Here is a 20,584-nt window from a genome sequence, read left to right as displayed (position 1 = left end):
TTATAAACTAAGGAAACCCACCCATTTTACTAGTAATTTAGACTAGTCCTTGCATTGGTGGCCTTACGTACTCATAAGAAAAAACTAATATAAGTCCAGGTATTAGTAAATTAGATAACCACCAAAAGAATAAAAACACAGGCTGGGCGCAGTGGCACACGCCTGTAACCCCAGCATTTTGAGAGGGCGAGGCGGGCAGATCATGAGGTCAAGAGATCAAGACCATCCTGGCCAACATGGTGAAACCCTGCCTCTACTAAAAATACAAAAATTAGCTGGGCATGGTGGCATGCACCTGTACTCCCAGCTACTCGGGAGGCCGAGGCAGGAGAATCACTTGGAGGTGGAGGTTGCAATGAGCTGAGATCACGCTACTGCACTCCAGCCTGGAGAAAAAGCAAGACTCCATCTCAAAAAAAAAAGCCCCACAAAATCTGACTTTCCTACCAATACTTTCTAGATGCATGTTAACAGTAGGAAATAAGAGAGAAAAAATATCATAAATAGTAAACAAAAAATAGTTTGACAGACTTTTCCAGACTTGCAGTTAATTCTTATCCTTGGTAAAGTCTTTCTTTGTTTATTAATCTAAGCTGGTCATTCCCAACGGGTGGTTCCCAGACCACATCTGCACCACCTGGGAACATGTTAGAAACACAACTTTTCAGACCCCACCCAAGATATACCAAAATTAGAAACTTGGAGGTGGGGCCCAGCAATCTTGTGTGTTAACGTCCCCTCCAAGTGATTCTCATATACACAAAAATTTGAGAATTAATGATCTAAGCAAACATTCAGTACCACAGAAAGTATCATGTGTATTTCCAAGCCTTCAGGATGGCATCTAGCCCCTACAGCAATTCTCGTCATATCACTCATAAGGTACAAAGTTAGTCATTTCTGTTTTTGTTTTTGTTTTTTTTTTTGAGACAGAGTCTCACTGTGTCGCCCAGACTGGAGTGCAATGGTGCTATCTCGGCTCACTGCAAGCTCCATCTCCCAGGTTCCAGCAATTGTCTTGCCTCAGCCTCCCGAGTAGCTGGCGCTACAGGTGTGCACCACCACCCCCGGCTAATTTTTGTATTTTCAGTAGAGACAGGGTTTCACCATGTTGGCCAGGCTGGTCTTGAACTCCTGACCTCAAGTGATCTGCCCACCTCGGCCTCCCAAAGTGCTGGGATTACAGGCGTGAGCCACCGTGTCCAGCAAAGTTAGCCATTTCTATCTCTCTCATCCCTGGAGGGAAGGAACTGTTTCAGTTGGCCCTCCATATCCATGAGTTCTGCATCTGTGGATTCAACAACTGTAAATCGAAAATATTTGGAGGGGAAAAAAAGGATGGTTGTGTCTATACTGAACATGTGCAGGCTTTTATTCTTGTCATTATTTCCTAAACAATACAATGTAACAACTGTTTACCAGCATTTACACTGTATTAGATATTAGAGGTAAGCTAGATTATTTAAAATATACTAGAGGATATGTGTAGGTTATATGCAAACACTACACCATTTTATATGAGATTTAAGCATGCATGGATTTTGGTATCCAAGGGGAGTCCTGGAACCAATCCCCCACAGATACTGAGGGACAACTATACTTAATACAGTATCTTCCAGACTGTAATAATGATTGATATGTTCAATGCCATTCTTATGCTCTCATCTTTCTATAAAACTTTTTTAAAAATTAAATATATCCTTATTGTCTTAAACTGCTTTATCCCCATGTTTTCTCTCATGTTATTTAATATGATGTTCAATTATAAAAGGCTTATAGAGACATGGATTTGTAGACAGTGATACACAAATTCAAAGTGGTAAAATTTTAGGACAGAGAGGCAATGCTAAGTGGTTATTAAAACATAAACTCTTATCAAATGAAAAGTTTAACTGAATTATTAAAAAGGAAAAAACTGGAATCTAGCAGGAACATTTTTCAAAACAGAAATTTCTTTCCATCATACTATTTTAAAGCATATTTACCTGAGGTGCAACTGTGTGATCAATTAGATTCTCAGTTAGAGATGCAAGCAAGGCATCCAATTCATCTGCAGCTTCCTATGGAAGACAGGAATCTAGAATTGTTAAATGACCCCTTTATCATCAGATGTTAAGTTTTTTCCATATCCTCTCAATTTATAATTCTGACACAGGCCTGATTAGTGTTAATCCTTTAAACACACAGGGACACTCATAAGTCATGATTGTTAATGATTCCACTTCTGCATGGAGGGAAACCTATACTACAATCAGGATGTGAAAAAGCTAAAGTGCTATGTAAATTTTCAAATAGCTATTCTCCTTTGGTAAGACAAAACTTGGGTAGGGTTATGACTATTCTGGCTCTTAACTTTTTAATTACAAAAAAATTATTTTGGCCGGATGCAATGGCTCACACCTGTAATCCTAGCGCTCCGAGAGGCCAAGGCGGGAGGATCCCTTGAGCCCAGGAGTTTGAGACCAGCCTGGGCAATATAGTGAGACCTCATCTTTACAAAAACTGAGCTAAGCTGGACACAGTAGCACTCAGCTGTAGTCCCAGCTACTCAGGAGGCTGAGGTGGGAAGATCACTTGAGCCCAGGAGACAGAGGCTGCAGTGAGCCAAGATTACACCACCGTACTCCAGCCTTGGGTGACAGAGTGAGATTCTGCCTCAAAACGAATTTTAAAAAAGTAAATACAGCCGGGCGCTCCTGGCTAACACGATGAAACTCCGTCTCTACTAAAAATACACAAAATTAGCTGGGCGTGGTTGCGGGCGCCTATAGTCCCAGCTACTCCGAGAGGCTGAGGCAGGAGAATGGCGTGAACCCGGGAGGTGGAGGTTGCAGTGAGCCGAGATCGTGCCACTGCACTCCAGCCTGGGCGACAGAGCAAGACTCCATCTCAAAAAAAAAAAAAAAAAGTAAATACAAAAAATAATAATAAAAAAAATTGTTTTGAGACAAGATCTTGCCCTGTCCAGGCTGAAGTGCAGTGGCACAAGCATAACTCACTGCAGCCCCAAAATGCTGGGCCCAAGCAATCCTCCCACCTCAGCCTCCCAAGTAGCTGGGACTACAGGTGTGCACCACCATGCCCAGCCAATTTTTTTTTTATAGAGACAGGGTCTCACTTATGTTGCCCAGGCTGGTCTTGAACTCCTAGGTTCAAGTGATCCTCCTACCATGGCCTCCCAAAGCACCGGGATTACAGGTGTGAGCCACTGTGCCCAGCCTTTTAACTTTTAGACTAGATGAGAATGGTACTACTCTGTATGGCAATATCATACTTTGAACTTAAAAAAAAAAAACAAAAAAACCCAGTAACAGGTTCAGCACAGGAGATACTGGATAAAGGAGGTGCCTAAATTCCAAATGCTCCTTTATCTAGACTTATGGGTGCTTCTGTTTGTAAAATAATACAATATGAACTCTCTCCCTATAAATGTTAATACTTTTTGTTTAACCAGTATTTGAAGTACCTTATAAAGGACACAATTCTCTACTGTGAGGGAGGGGGTCTGGGAGAATTTTAAAACAACAAAAGATAAAATGCCAATCTGGCAATAAACAATAGGAACCTAGGGCATAGCACACAACAAAAAAGGGCCCTTCATTCATACATTTCTTTCTTTCTTTTTTTTGGGGGGGGGGGGGGGGCCAGAGGGACATGGTCTTGCTCTGTCACCCAGGCTGGAGTGTAATGGTACAATCATAGCTCACTGCAGCCTGAATTTCCTGGGCTTACACGATCCTTCCACATCAGCTGCCCAAGAAGACAGGACTACAGGCATGCAAAACTATGCCTGGCTAATTTTTAAAAAATTTTTTGTAGAGACGGGGTCTCCCTATGTTGCCCAGTCTCGTCTCAAACTCCTGGCCTCAAACCATCTTACTGCCTTGGCCCAAAGTGCTGGCTTATAGGCATGAGCCACCACACTTAGCCACCCATTTACACATTTCCATTTCTGCTTATATGCCTTCAGGTCTTGGAGAATCTCCTATTCATATTTCAACATGCAACTTAATTTAAATCACAAAAACATGAAAAACTGTTCTCTCCTCTTGCATCTTCCCACCCTGCTGCCTGGACTAAGTGCACCATAACAGCTTGTGCAAGTCTACCACAATGTATTACGATTCTCTCTCCCACTAGACTATATGCAGTTAAGCTGAGACCATGTTTCATTCATTCATTTTTGAATCTTTAATGCTTAACAAGTTGTCTGGTACATACTATATATGCAATAAATCTTTGAACTAAATGTCCTTCTCTGCTTCAAAAACATCTCAGGTTCTGCTTAATGATTTCCAATGATTAGTCAATGTATCTTTTCAGATTTTCATCAGCAGAAAAGAAATGCCTGATTGAAGATATTTTAGGTTGGGTTTTTTCTTTAACCCTAAAAATCTGAAAGATACTTATATACCTAAATACCAACTATACACTTTCATTGAGTAGTGAGAATACAAGTGATCTTTAATTTTTCCTTTTTGTGAGGTATTTGGCAAATTACAATAGATGTACATTATGCAATAAAAGAGACAAATGGTAAGTGTTCATGCAAGGGCAATTTTTAATTTAACTTGCAAATTAAAACATTCATTGGCAATAAACTGGGTTTCTATGATTTCTGAATTGTTAAGGGTTTAGCGAGTGGATACAGAAAAGGCAGAAGTTGGGATGAGCTGGTTATGCTGCAATGCAATTAGTGATAGTGATAGGTCCCTGTTATTTCAAAAAGTTTGTGTCAATCAACAAATATTTCATGCCTATTATGTACCAGGTACTATTTGAGACATTTAGGCTGCCTATAATCCCAGCACTTTGCGAGGCCAAGGTAGTAGAATTGCTTGAAGGCAGGAGTTTGAGACCAGCCTGAGGGAATACAGCAATGAACAAAACAGGTCGCGTCTCTCACACAGCTTACATTCCCTAGAGCAGCAGTCCCCAACCTTTTTGGCACCAAGGACCAGTTTTGTGGAAGACAATTTTTCCAAGGACCAGGTTTGGGGGTGGGGTATGGTTTTGAGATGAAACTGTTCCACCTCAAATCATCAGGCATTAGATCCTTATAAGGAGTGAGCAACCTAGATCCCTCGTGTGCACAGTTCACAGTAGGGTTTGCACTCCTATGAGAATCTACCACCACAGCTGATCTGAGAGGAGGTGGAACTCAGGCGACAATGGTTGTCTGCAGCTCACCTCCTGCTGTGTGGCCCAGTTCCTAACAGGCCATGGACCAGTACCAGTCCGAAGCACAGGGATTGGGGACCCCTGCCCTAGAGTAAATGAAACTACTAATTCAAAAAGATCCCTTAATTCTTTCATCTAAGAATCACTTAGTCCCTATTTGCATGCAACACTGTATCTTAAAAGGAAATATGAGTGGAAGCATAGCCAACATTCAAAACCACCCCCAAAATATAAACAAAGTACATACAAACTGGAGAAGAAACCCTAAGATCCTCTTGTGAGTGGTGTGGCAACAGGATTCTCCCTAGAGAACTGTGGCTCAATGCTTTTATCACATTTTTTTTTTTTTTTGAGACAGTCTCACTGTATTACTCAGGCTGGAGTGCAGTGGTGTGATCTCAGTTCACTGCAATCTCCACCTCCCAGGCTCAAGCAATCCTTCTGTCTCAGCCTCCTGAGAAGCTGGGACCATAGGCACATGCCACCATGCCCAGCTAATTTTTTGTATTTTTGGTAGAGACAGGTTTTGCCATGTTGCCCAGGCTGGTCTTGAACTCCTGAGCTCAAGTGGTCTGCATGCCTCAGCCTCCCAAAGTGCTGGAATTATAGGTGTGAGCCCCTGTGCTCGGCTGCTCTTCTCACATCTTAAGTCCCAGTGTCACTCAGTAATCACTAGATGCCCTTGGTTATACTGCAAGATTCAATTCAAAACTGTCTTTGGCAAAAATTTTAAGAAGTAAAAGTATTCTTACCTTTAGAACAGAACCACTGTCGGCAGGTGTGATAAGCATCAGAGTCTCAAGAGACTCTTTGGGGAGGGGCACATTATTCTCATTTAACACAGCACTAGGAAGAAAAAGATAAATTCACATCATGTAGGACCCGTACAGGTACAGGCAGGATTTTCAAAGAAAGGGCTTAGGAAAGAAGTGCAACAAATTCATGTAGGGGAAGGTATATGAAAAAATGCTCAACATCATCAGGGAAATGCAAATCCAAACTATGATGAGACATCATCTCGCTCCAGTTAAAATGGTTTTTTAATAAAAAAGATGGGCAATAACAGATGCTGGTGAGGACCCATAGAAAGGGTAACCCTCTTATGCTGCTGGTGGGAATGTAAATTAGTACAGCAACTTTAAAGAACAGTATGGAGGTTCCTCGAAAACTAAAAAGAGAATGACCATATGGTTCAGCAATTCCACTAATGGGTAAACATCCAAAAGAAAGAAAATCAATATACCAAAAAGACATCTGCCTCTCATTCTCATTGCAGCTCTACTCACTACAGTCAAAATATGGAACCGACCTAAGTGCCCACCAAGTGCTTAACGTATTGTCACATGTACCCTGAAACAAAGTACATCTATAGTGCATCAATATTTTAAAAAGTTAAAGGAAGCTGTGGACAAAGAAGTAAAGGAAACCAAGAAAACAATGTACCAACAAATATAGAATATTAAGAAAAATTATAAAAAGGAATTAACTTTGCAGCCGAAAAGTATAATTTTTTTTAACTTCAGAGGTACATGTGCAGGTTTGTTATACAGGTAAACTTGTATCACTGGAATTTGTTGTACAGATTATTCTGTCAGCCAGGTATTAAGCCTAGTACCCATTAGTTATTTTTTGTGCTCCTCTCCCTCCTCCTGTGCTCTACCTTCTAACAGGCTCCACTGTCTGTTTCTCACCTCTATGTGTCCACGTGTTCTCATCATTTAGCTCCCACTTTACGCAGTATTTGGTTTTCTGTTCCTGTGTTAGTTTGCTAAGGATAATGGCCTCCAGCTCCACCCATATTTCTGCAAAGGACACAATTTCATTCTATTTCATTCTTTTTTATGTCTGCACAGTATTTCAAGGTGTGTACATACCACTTTTTAAAAATCCAGTCTGCCAGCACCATTTATTGAATAGGGAAGCCTTTCTCCATTGCTTGTTTCTGTCAGCTTTGTCAAAGATCAGATAGTTGTAGGTGTGTGGCACTATTTCTGGGCTCTCTATTCTGTTCCATTGGTCTATGTGTCTGTTTTTATACCAGCAACATGCAGTTTTGGTTACTGTAGCCCTGGAGTACAGTTTGAAGTCAGATAGCATGATGCCTCCAGCTACTTCTTTTTCCTTAGGATTGCCTTGGCTATTTGGGCTTTTTTTTGGTTCCATATGAATTTTTAAATAGTTTCTTCTAGTTCTGTGAAGAACGTTATCAGTAGTTTAACAGAAATAGCATTGAATCTATAAATTGCTTTGGGAAATATGGCCATTTTAATGATATTGATTGTTACTTTTTTTTTTTTTTTGAGACGGAGTCTCCCTAGGTTCACCCAGGCTGGGGTGCAGTGGCGCGATCTCGGCTTGCTGCAAGCTCCACCTCCCAGGTTCACTCCATTCTCCTGCCTCAGCCTCCCGAGTAGCTGGGATTACAGGCACCCGCCACCACACCCGGCTGTTTTTTTTTTTTTTTTTAGTAGAGACGGGGTTTCACTGTGTTAGCCAGGATGATCTCTATCTCCTGACCTCGTGATCCACCCGCCTCGGCCTCCCAAAGTGCTGGGATTACAGGAGTGAGCCACTGCACCCAGCCAACATTGATTCTATCCATGGGCATGGAATGTTTTTCCATTAGTCTGTGTCATCTTTGATTTCTTTAAGCAGTGTTTTGTAGTTATCCTTGTAGAGATCCTTCACTTCCCTGGAAACCAAGAAAATCCTAGGTATTTTATCCTTTTTATGGCAATTGTGAATAGGACTGCGTTCCTGATTTGGCTCTCGGCTTGACTATTGTTGGTGTATAGGAATGCTAGTGATTTTTGTACACTGATTTTGTATCCTTAGACTTTGCTGAAGTTGTTTATCAGCTTAATGAGCTTTTAGGCTGAGACTATGGGGTTTTCTAGATATAGAATCATGTCATCTGCAAACAGAGATAATTTGACTTCCTCTCTTCCTATTTGGATGCCCCTTATTTCTTTCTCTAGCCTGACTGCTCTGGCTAGGCCTTCCAATACTATGTTGAATAGGAATGGTGAGAGAGGGCATTCTTGTCTTGTGCCAGTTCTCAAGGGGAATGCTTCCAGCTTTTGCCCATTCAGTATGATGTTGGCTGTGGGTTTGTCAGAAATGGCTTTTATTATTTTGAGGTATGTTCCTTGAATACTTCTTTTATTGAGAGTTTTTAACCCGAAACAGTGTTGAATTTTGTCAAAAGCCTTTTCTGCATCTATTGAGATAATCATGTGGTTTTTGTCTTTATTTCTGTTTATGTGATGAATCACATTTATTGATTTGCATATGCTGAACCAACCTTGCATCCCAGGGGTATAGCTATTTGATTGTGGTGGACTGATATGCTGCTGGATTCAGTTTGCCAGTATTTTGTTGAGGACTTTTGCATTGATGTTCATCAAGAATACTGGCCTGAAGTTTTCTTTCTTTGTTGTGTCATTGCCAGGTGTTCTTATCAGGATGATGCTGGCTTCACAGAATGAGTTATGGAGGAGTCCCTCCTCCTCAATTTTTTGAAATAGTTTCAGCAGTAATGGTACCAGCTCTTCTTTGCACATTGGGTAGAATTCAACTGTGAATCCATCTAATCCTGGGCTTTTTTTGTTTGGTAGGCTGTTTACTACTGATCCAATTTTGGAGCTCATTATTGGTCTGTTCAGGTTTCAATTTCTTCCTGGCTGCCTTGGGAGAGTGTGTGTGTCCAGGAATTTATTAATTTCTTCTAGATTTTCTAGTTTATGTGCATAGAGGTGTTTGGTAATATTCTCTGATAGTTATGTGTATTTCTATGGGGTCAGTGGTAATATCCCCTTTGTTGTTTCTGATTTGTGTTTATTTAGATCCTCTCTCTTTTCTTCATTAGTCTACCTAGCGGTCTATTATTTTTTCAAAAAAACAACTCCTGGATTCAATGATCTTTTGTGTTTTTTTTGGATTTTTTTTTTTTTTTTTTTTTTTTGAGACAGAGTCTCACTCTGTTTCCCAGGTTGGAGTGCAGTGGTGCAATCTCGGCTCACTGCAACCTCCGCCTCCCAGGTTCAATCTATTCTTGTGCCTCAGCGTCTGAAGTACCTGGGATAACAGACATGCGCCACCCCGCCCAGCTAATTTTATATTTTTAGTAGAGATGGAGTTTTGCCATGTTGGTCAGGCTGGTCTTGAACACCTGGTCTCAAGTGATCCGTCTGCCTCCACCTTCCTAACTGCTGGGATTACAGCCATTGAGTCACCATGCCCAGCCTCATTTTTTGAATGTTTTTTTGTGTCTTGATCTCCTTCAGTTCAGCTCTAATTTTTTTTTTCTTATCTTCTGTTAGTTTTGGGGTTGGTTTTCTCTTGGTTCTCCAGTTCTTTTAGTTGTGATATTAGGTTGTTAAATTGAGATCTTTCTAACTTTTTGATGTGGGCATTTAGTGCTATAAATTTCCCTCTTAACACTGCCTTAGCTGTGTCCCAGCAATTCTGGTATGTCATATCTTTGTTCTCACTAGCTACAAGTAACTTCTTGACTTCTGCCTTATTTTTATTATATACCCAAAAGCCATTCAGGAGCAGGTTATTTAATTTCCATGTAACTGTATGGTTTTGAGAGAATTTCTTAGTTTTGATTTCTAATTTGATTGTGCTGTAGTCTGAGAGAGTGGCTGTTCTGATTTCAGTTCTTCTACATTTGCTGAGGAATACTCTATGTTCGATTATGTGCCATGCAGTGATGAGAGGAATGTATATCGTTATTTTGAGGTGGAGAGTTCTGTAGATGTCTATTAGGTCCATTTGACCCAGTGCTGAATTCAGGCCCTGAATATCTTTGTTGATTTTCTGCTTCGATGATGTGTCTAATACTATCAGTGGGCTGTTGACATCTCCCACTATTACTGTGTGGGAGTATAAGTCTATTTGAAGGTCTCTAAGAACTTGCTTTCCGAGTCTGGGTGCTCCTGTATTGGGTGCATATATATTTAGGACAGTTAGTTCTTCTTGTTGAACTGAACCCTTTACCGTTATGTAATACAGGTCTGTGTGCTTTCTCTGTGCACTGCAGGCAGGGGTGGTTGCTCATGATGGGGGAGAATCTGCTGTTCTCCATGCCTATTTTCACTCCTGCCACAGTGCTGGCTGGCCCTGTGCTTGCCAAGGTTGTGACTGCAGTGGCAGTTGATGGGACACGGGAGAGACATGCCCTCCTGCTGCAGCAGTGGCAGGGCAGGGTGCATGGACATAGGTGCACTGGTGGGGCAAGGAAACAAAGCCAGCCCATGCACACACATGCTAGCAAAGCGATGTGGGGCATTGCTGTAGCCCTAGGGGGAAGCTGAAGTGTGGGGAGGGAGTGGGCAGGCTGGTGCATGGCCGTGGGGACCGCCCTACAGGAACTCTCTGCAAGTCAGGCACAGTCTGCCAGTGCAAAAGCCAGGATGCTGGCTCCAAGGACGCCAGAGGCTCCCCGGCAAGCAGGTATGGCCAGGCTGGGGTCCTGGGGGACCATCAGACCAAGGGGTGCTCAGTTCAGAGCAGCCCTGCCTGATGGACAAGATCGCCCTGCAGAGTTCAGGTCTGATAGTTCTCCTCGGGCTAAAGTTTCCTATGGGAGCAAGTTGACCCTAGGGGGATGGCTGTCCTTGGCCATGCTCCACAATAGATGCTCCTGCACCAAACCCTCTGGGCTCCACATCAGCTGGCTTGCTGCCCCACCACTTCTCTAAGCAGCTTTCCCTGCAACTCGAGTGTCCGTGGTGGTCGTGGGGCCTCTTCCCGCCAGGATTCCAGAGGCCCAGGGTGACAGCAGATTGCTCCTTGCCAGTTAAATTCACTCATCCCCTTGGAGTCACTGGGGGGCCGGAAGCAAGCCCCAGTGTGTGGAAGCCCCATGGGGGCTGCCCAGCTTCTGTGTCTCCATTTTTTTTTTTTAATAAAAAAATCACTAGAGGATTTCAATAGCAGATTCAAGCAGGCAGAATAGTCAGTGAACTTAAAGACAGGTTAACTGAGATTATTCAGTATCAGGAGGTGAAAGAAAAAATAATGAAAAAAATGAGCAGAGCTTGAGAAACTTGTGGGACATAATCAAGCATATTAATATATGTATTACGGGAGTTCTATAAGGAGAAGAGAAAGGGATAGAAAGATTATTTGAATAAATAATACTTGAAAATTCAATAGGTTTGATAAAAGACATGAATCTACACATCTAAGAAACTCAATGAACTCCACAGGATAAACTCAAGAGATCCCCAACAGACATATTAATTAAACTGTCAAAAGACAAAAACAAAGAGAGATTCTCAAAAGTTGCAAGAGAGAAACGACTCATCATGTACAAGGATCCTCATAAGAGTAAAAGCCAACTTCTCATTAGAAACCATGCAGACCAGAAGGCAATGGGATGACATATTTAAAAGCACTGAAAGAAAGTACCCTGTCAACTAAGAATTCTATATTCAACAAAACTAACCTTCAAGAATGAAGGCGAAATTAAGACATTCTCAGATAAACAAAAGCCAAGAAAGTTTCTTACAGGTAGATATTCCTTACATAAAATGCTAAAGGGAATCTTCAAGCTGAAAGAAAAGAATACTACCCAGTAACTCGAAACCATATAAAGAAAAATAGAGAAAATTACTGGTAAAGGTAATTATACAGGTAAGCATAAAAGTAAGTATTTTACAATTTGGGTATAACTTCTCTTTGATTCCACTATTATTTAAACAATAAATACATAAAACAACAATTACAAATTAACTTTAATAGGCCCACAATGTGTACATATGCAATTTTTTTTTTGTTTTGATATGGAGTCTTGCTCTGTCACCCAGGCTGGACTGCAGTGGCACAATCTCGGCTCACTGCAAGCTCTGCCTCCCAGGTTCACACCATTCTCCTGCCTCAGCCTCCCGAGTAGCTGGGACTATAGGCACCCGCCACCACGCCCGGCTAATATTTTGTATTTTTAGTAGAGACGGGGTTTCACCATGTTAGCCAGGATGGTTTTGATCTCCTGACCTCGTGATCTGCCCACCTCAGCCTCCCAAAGTGCTGGGATTACAGGCGTGAGCCACCACGCCTGGCCCATAAACATGTAATTTGTGACAATAACAATATAAAGGGGCAGAAACACACACACACAGGAGAACAAAGGTTTTGCAGAGTATTGAAGCTATATATCGTATTAATTCAAACTAGGCTGTATAAGATGCTAATTTGATTCCAAAATAACCACTAAGGGATAAATTTTTAAATATAGGGAAGGGGCCGGGTGCAGTGGCTCATGCCTGTAATCCCAGCACTTTGGGAGGCTGAGGCGGGCAGATTACCTGAGGTCGGGAGTTCGAGACCAGCCTGACCAACATGGAGAAACCCTGTCTCTACTAAAAATACAAAAAAAAAAATTAGCCGGGCATGGTGGTGCATGCCTGTGATCTCAACTACTTGGGAGGCTGAGGCAGGAGAATCGCTTGAACCTGGGAAGCAGAGGTTGCGGTGAGCCAAGATTGTGCCACTGCACTCCAGCCTGGGCAACAAGAGTGAAACTTGGTCTCAAAAAATAAATAAATAAATAAATATAGGGAAGGAAATGCAAAGGAAATCAAGAGGTATGCTCATGAAAAAAAAAAACATTAAACAAAAGAGAAGACAGTAATGGAGAAACTGAGGAACAAAACTGACAAAAGACATACAGAAAACAAATACTACAATGGACGAAGTCCTTTATCAGTAATCACTTTAGATGTAAGTGGATTAAAGTAAAATTACGATGGTAGAGAGTGGCAGAAAGAATTTTTAAAAATGATACATCTGTATGTTATCTACAAGCCTCACTATGATCCAAAGATGTGAATAGATTGAAACTGAAAAGACAGAAAAAGATATTCAATGCAAATAGTAACCAAAAGACAGCTGTGGTTGCTATACTAATATCAGACAAATAGACTTCAAATCAAAAGATAAAGGACAAAAGACAAAGAGACACATTATACATTGATAAAAGATTCAATCCATCAAGAAGATATAACAATTACAAACATATACAGAACTATCAACAGAGACCCAAATATATGAAGCAAAATATGTAAAGAACTGAGGGGGGAAAATAGACAATTCTATAATAGTAACTTGATATTTAAATATTTCACTTCCATTCATCATTATGGGTAGAACAACCAGAGAAAAGATCAATAAGGAAATAGAATTAAACAATAATATAAACCAATGAGCCCTAATGAACATATATAGAACACTCCACCTAATAACTGCAGAATGTACATGTACATTCTTCTCAAGAACATACAAAACATTCTCTACTAGACTGCATGTGTTAGGCCACAAAACAAATTTCAATACATTTAAAGAGACTAAAGTCATACCACATATCTTCTCTTACCATAATGAATGAAATTATAAATAACTTAATTGGAAAACTGGAAAATTCATAAATACAGAAATTAAATAAAACACTCTCAAAAAACAATAAAGGAAGAAATCACAAGGGAAATTAGAAAATAATTTGAGATGAATGAAAAAAATACCAAAATATTTGAAATGCAGCAAAAGCAATGCTCAGAATAAAATTTATAGCTGTAAATCCCTACATTTAAAAATAAGATCTTAAAATCAATAACCTAACTTTACACCTTAAGGAACTAGAAAAACAAAGAACTTAAGAAAAACTTAAATCCAAAAGTTAGTCCACTAAAAGATCAACAAGATTGACAAATATTTAGCTAGACTTATGAGGAAGAAAAGATTCAACTAATATCAGAAATTAAAAAGGGTGAAACCTCTCAGTAAAAAACAAATAAAAAGGATTTGAAGAAAATACTATGAGCAATTTACTCCAGTAAATTAAATCACCTAGGTGAAATGCAAACATTCCTGAAAACAAATTACCAAAATGACTTAAGACGAAATGGAAAATCTGAATAGACTTACAACAAGTAAAGAGATTGAATCAGTAATCAAAAACTTTCCAACAAAGAAAAGCCCAGGACCATAGCTTCACTGGTGAATTCTACCAAATATTTAAAGAATTAACAATAATCCTTCTCAATCTCTTCCAAAACACAGCAGAAGAAGGAACACTTCCTAAATCATGCTATGAGGCCAACATTATTGCCCTGTCACCAAAGTCAAATAAAGACATTGTAAGAAAATTACAAACCAGCCAGGCATGGTGGCTCACAGCTATAATCCCCAGCAATTTGGGAGGCTGAGGTAGAAGTACTGCTTAAGGCCAGGAGTTGGAGAAACCTACAGACCAATATCCCTTATGAATATATATACAAAAGTCCTAAAAAAAAAAGTTATCAAACTGCATCAAGAAGAATATTAAAAAGCTTATATAACATGACCAAGTAGGATTTGTTCTAGAAGTTCACAAGAGTGGTTCAACATCAGAAAACCACACCATATTAACAGAAACAAGGAAAAAATCTCAATTGATGAGCATCTCAATTGATGCAGAAAAAGCATATAACAAAAATGCAACACTTTTTCATGATAAAAACAAACAGAATAGAACGGAATTTCCACAGTATGGTAAAGGGCATATATGAAAAACATACACACAACACTCAATGGTGAAAGACTGAAAGCTTTCCCTTTATCCCTTTCAGGAATAAAATAAGAATGCCAGTTTTTGTCTCTTCTGTTCAACACTGTACTGGAAGTTCTAGCCAAAGCAATCAGGTAAGAAAAAGAAATAAAAACTTCCCAATTGGAAACAAGGAAGTAAAACTATCGCTATTCACAGATGCCATAATCATGTATATAGAAAATCTTATAGAATGCAGAAAAAACCAGCTGGGTGTGGTGGCTCACACTTGTCATCTCAGCACTTTGGGAGGCCAAGGCGGGCCGATCACCTGAGGTCAGGAGTTCAAGATTAGCCTGGCCAACATGGTAAAACCCCATCTCTACTAAAAATACAAAAATTAGCTGGGCATGGTGGCAGGTGCCTGTAATCCCAGCTACTCAGGAGGGTGAGGCAGGAGAATCGCTTGAACCCAGGAGGCAGAGGCTGCAGTGAACCAAAAATCACGCCATTGCATTCCAGCCTGGGTGACAAGAGCAAGACTCCGTCTTTAAAAAAAAAAAAAAAGGGCCAGACGCAGTGGCTCCTGCCTGTAATCCCAGCACTTTGGGAGGCCGAGGTGGGTGGATCATGAGGTCAGGAGATCAAGACCACCCCGGCTAACACAGTGAAACCCTGTCTCTACTCAAAATACAAAAAATTAGCCGGGTGCCTGTAGTCCCAGCTACTCGGGAGGCTAAGGCAGGAGAATGGCATGAACCTGGGAGGCGGAGCTTGCAGTGAGCCGAGATCATGCCACTGCACTCCAGCCTGGGCGACGGAGCGAGACTCCATCTCAAAAATAATAATAATAATAATAATGATAATGCAGAAAAAAACCTATTAGATCTAATAAACTCAGCACAGTTGCAGAATACAAGAGAAATACACAAAAATCAGTTGTATTTCTATACACTAGCAGTGAACAGTTTGAAAACAAAATTAACAACTATATTACAACAGCATAAAAGATTTAAATACCTAGGAAACAATTTAACCAAGGAGGCAAAAGACTTGTACACTGAAAACTACAAAACACCACTGAAACTAAAGAATACCTAAATAAATGGAAAGACATCCTACATCATGTATTTGGAGACTTAATGCTGTTAAGATTACAGTACTAACCAAAGCAATCTACAGGTTCAACACAATCTCTATTAAAATCCCAGCAGCTTGTTTTGCATAAAGGGAAAAGCTGATTCTAAAATTTATACAAAATGGCAAGAGATCCTTAATTTTCAAAAGAATCTTGGAAAAAAAAAAGTTGGAAAACTCACATATTCTAATTCAAAACTTACTACAAAGCTACAGTAATCAAAACAGCATGGTACTGGCATAAGGACAGACATATAGATCAATGGAATAGAACTGAGAGTCCAGGACCAGAAGGAAATGGCCAGTTGATTTCGATAGGACTGCCAAGATCTAGGACAGAGATACCCGTTTATCTATAACCAAAAGAATGAAGTTGGACCCCTACCTCACAGCATATACTTTTTTTTTTTTTTTTTTGAGACAGGGTCTCACTCTGTCACCCAGGCTGGAATACAGTGGTGTGAACATGACTCACTGCATCCTCAACCTCCTGGCTCAAGCAGTCCTCCCAAGTATCTAGAACTACAGGTATGCACCACCATGCTTGGCTAGTTTTTTTTTTTTTTTAATTGTAGAGACGGGGTCTTGCTATGTTGACCAGGCTGGTCTCGAACTCCTGGGCTCAAGCAATACTCCCACATCAGCCTGGATTACAGGCATAAGCCACCATGCCCAGCTGAAAAAATTAACTGAAAATAGACAGAGGATCTAAATATGTTTCCTATACTGGAAGTTCTAGCCAAAGCTATGCAACTGTTAATCATTATGATCTTGAATTTGGCAATGGTTTCTTATATAAAACACTAAAAGCACAGACAACCTAAGAAAAGTAGATAAATTAGACTTTGTCAAAACAAAGAATTTTTATGCATCAAAAGGCTGATCACTAAGAAAGTGAAAAGACAATCCACAGAATGGGAAAAAATATTTTCAAATCATGTATCTGGTAAGAGTCTAGTATTAAGAATTGATATTCAATCAAGGACTCCTACAATTCAACAATAAAGTAAACCCAATTTAAAAATGGGTAATCTGTCATGGGATTAGAAAAAAAAAAGAAATAAAAATAAATGGGGTGGGCAGGCACAGTAGGTCACACCTGTAATCCCAACACTTTGCAGGGCCAAGGTAAGAGGATTGCCTGAGGCTAGGAGCTTGAGACCAGTCTGAGAAACTTAGTGAGACCCCATCTCTAAAAAAATAAAATAAAATAAAATAACTTTTTTTTTTTTTTAAATTAGCTGGGCAGGGTGGTGTGTGCCTGTAATCCTAGCTACTCAGAGGGCTGAGGCAGGAGGATCACTCAAGCCCAGGAGTTCAAGGTTACAGTGAGCTATGATTGTGCCACTGCATTCCAGCCTGGGTGATTGAGCAATAATGTCTCTAAAAAATAAGAAAATAAAATAAAAAATGAGCAAAGGACTTGAATAGACATTTATCCAAAGAAGTTACATGAATGGCCAACTAACACATGAAAAAATCCCCAACATTCTTAATCATTAGAGAAATGCAAATCAAAAGTACACTGAGGCTGGGTGTGGTGGCTCCCACCTGTAATTTCAGCACTTTAGAAGGCTGGGATGGGAGGATCGCTTGAGCTCAGGAGTTCGAAGACCAGCCTGGGCAACATAGTGACACCTTGTCTCTCCCAGAAATGAAAAAAAAACTTAGCCGAGCATGGTGGCATGTGCCTGTAGTCCCTGCTACTAAGGAAGCTGAGGTGGGAGGATCGTTTGAGCCTAAGTTTGAGACTGCAATGAGTTGTGCTCGTGTCACTGCACTCCAACCTGGGTGACAGAGCAAGACCCTGTCTCAAAAAAAAAAAAAAAAAAGTACAGTGAAATACCACGAGAGTGTAAAGAAATAAAAACCCTCACTCATTACTGGGAGGAACAGAAAATGGTGCAGTGGTTGTAGAAAACAGTTTGGCAGTTCCTTAAAAGGTTAAAAACAGAATTACCGTATGACTCCGGAATTCTACTCTAGATGTGTAACTGAAAAACAGGTGTTCAAACACAAAATTGTACATGACTATTCATAGCTGCAATATTCCTAACAGTCAAAAGGTGGAAACAATCTAAATGTCTATCAACAGATGAATAAACAAACTGTGGTATATCCGTACAATGAAATATTATACAGCCATAAAAGGAAATAAAGTCCTGATACATAATAGTACAGTATGGATGACCCTGGAAACATTATGCTAAGTCAAAGAAGCCAGACACAAAAGACCTCATATTACAGAGTATCATTTATATGAAATGTCCAGATAGGTAAATCTATAGAGACAGAAAGTAGAAAAGTGCTTCCTCAGGGTTAGGGGAAAGGCAGTGCAGGGTAGATGGGGTTACAGTTAAAGAGCAGGGGATTTCTTTTTGAGGTGATGAAAATATTCTGAAATTTGTTACTGATGGTGGTTGTATGTACTAAATACAGAATGTACTAAATGTATGAAAATGTACCAAAAACTATTGGATTGCACACTTTAAATGGATGAATTGTGTGGTATTTGAATCAAATTTATCAATGAAGCTGTTACTACAAAAATAAATGATCTGAATAGACATTTCTCCAAATAGACATACACGAAAGGATGTTCAACATCATTAGTCCTTAGGTAAATGCAAATCAAACCACAATGAGATGAGACACACTTTATACTCACTAGGATGAGTATAATAAACAAGGAGAATAATAAGCACTGTCAATGACACGGAGAAATTGGAATCCTCATACATTGCTGGTAAGAATGAAAAATGTTACAGCCATTTTGGAAGACATTTGGCAGTTCTTAAGAAAGTTAAATATAGAGTTACCATATGACTGAGGAGAAATGGTGTTACTCCTAGGTATATACTAAGGAGAACTGAAAGTATATTTACAAAAAAAAATTCGTATGCAAATATTCACGTCTAGCTTTGTTCATAATAGCTAAAGAGTGGAAACAATTCAAATGTCCATCAACTGATATATGGATAAATAAATGTGGTATATCTATATAATGAAATATTCTTTAGCCATAAGGAGGGACAAAGTACCAACATATGCTACAATATGGACAAATCTGGAAAATATTATGTTGAATGTAAGAAGCCAGACACAAAAGGACACGTATAATTCCATTGACATAAACTGTCCAGAGTAGGTAAATCCACAGAGACAAAGTAGATTAGTGGTTGCCAGGTGCTGGGAAAGAAGCAGAATATGGAGTGACTGCTAATGGGTAAAGTGTTTGCAGACTTTAGGTAAGGTAGAAACCTTCATACTCACTATAATACTCATCCTAGTGAGTATGAAGACCTTAGGTAAGGTAGAATGAGGATGAGTACATATGAGAACTAGGATGAGTATTATAGTGAGTATGAAGGTTTCTACATTACCTAAGGTCTGGAAAGGGTAAGGAGTGAGGGTAAGGAGTTTCTAGACCTATGGTGTTTCTAGAACATTCTCAAACAATGTTCTAGAATTTATTATAGTGGTAATGGTTGCACAATTTTGTAAAATTACTGAATTGTGTATTTTTAAAGAGTGAATTTTGTGGTATGTGAATTATGTCAGTAAAAAAAAGAAAAATGATCTAAATCTATTATGGTAAAATGTTAAGATGTGACAAAGCTTGATATTTGGTATACAGGTATGTATTATATACTTCTCCATAGTGTCTCTGTGCCTAAAATACTGCATTTTCAAAAAGGAGGTACAGTAAAACTAAACAGTGTTGTATAGCATGGGGAAAATAGATTAACAGAGAAGGAAAAGATCTAGAAATAGACCCATGTTTATACAAGAACCTAGTATATTTCAAAGGATGCATTTGAAATCCTTGGGGAAAAATAGATTCTTCAAAACATGAACAGGCATTTAGAAAAATAAATCTGCATGTATGCTCTAGGCTCTTTCCAGCTTCAAGAGTTCAATGAAACTTCTGATGAACATTGGGCAGTCCTGTTCCCATTACCCTTCTCCTGGCAATAAAATAAAAAATTTTATTCTGAAAGACTTCAATAATAACAATAGTACTAAAAATGTTATTACTAACAGTGGTTATCAGAATTTTCTTTCCTTTTTTTTGAGACAGAGTTTCGCTCTGTTGCCCATGCTGGAGTGCAGTGGCATGATCACGGCTCACTGCAACCTCTGCCTCCTGGGTTCAAGCAATTCTCCTGTCTTGGCCTCCCCAGGAGCTGGGATTACAGGCGTGCACCACCATGCCCAGGTAATTTTTGTATTTTTAGTAGAGACGGGTTTCACCATGTTGGCTAGTCTGGTCTTGAATTCATGACCTCAGGTGATCCAAAGTGCTGGGACTACAGGCGTGAGCCACCACGGCCTGGCCCCTTAAAAAAAAAAACCAGGGTCTCACTCTGTCACTCAGAATGAAGCGCAGTGGTGCGATCATAGCTCACTGCAGCCTCAAACTCCTGGGCTCACGAGATTGTCCCTCTTCAGTCTGTTGAGGAGCTAGGCCTACAGCGTGGATCACCATGCTCGGCTAATTTTTAAATTGTAGAGACAGGATCTCACTACGTTGCCCAGGCTAGTCTCAAGTGATCCTCAAGTGATCCTCAACTGCTGGCCTCAAGTGATCCTCCTGCCTTGACCTCTGAAAGTGCTGGGATTACAGGTCTGAGACACTGTGCCTGGCAATTAGCATTAGTTACAAGGTCAAGTTGTAATTCTAGCTTTACCCTGATCACCAATTAGTACTTTTGCTGAGTACTAACTATTATA

At 39.9% G+C, this 20,584-nt stretch overlaps 1 protein-coding gene across 9 annotated transcripts in view; it reads right to left on the bottom strand.

Annotated features, from left to right (window-relative positions):
• EPB41L5 (erythrocyte membrane protein band 4.1 like 5) overlaps positions 1–20,584 on the bottom strand; it is a 169,921-nt gene that overhangs the window by 12,224 nt on the left and 137,113 nt on the right. For all 9 annotated transcript variants that reach the window (XM_019022637.4, XM_055380521.2, XM_019022636.4 and 6 more), the window contains exons 21-22: positions 5,934–6,027; positions 1,986–2,060 (exon numbers count right to left, since the gene is read on the bottom strand). In XM_019022637.4, coding sequence (XP_018878182.1) covers positions 1,986–2,060; positions 5,934–6,027 — 169 coding nt within the window. The remainder of the gene's footprint in view (positions 1–1,985; positions 2,061–5,933; positions 6,028–20,584) is intronic.

The sequence above is a fragment of the Gorilla gorilla genome, chromosome 11 (assembly GCF_029281585.2).
Source record: "Gorilla gorilla gorilla isolate KB3781 chromosome 11, NHGRI_mGorGor1-v2.1_pri, whole genome shotgun sequence".
NCBI lineage: Eukaryota > Metazoa > Chordata > Mammalia > Primates > Hominidae > Gorilla > Gorilla gorilla.
This window is presented reverse-complemented; position numbering and strand designations above follow the sequence as displayed.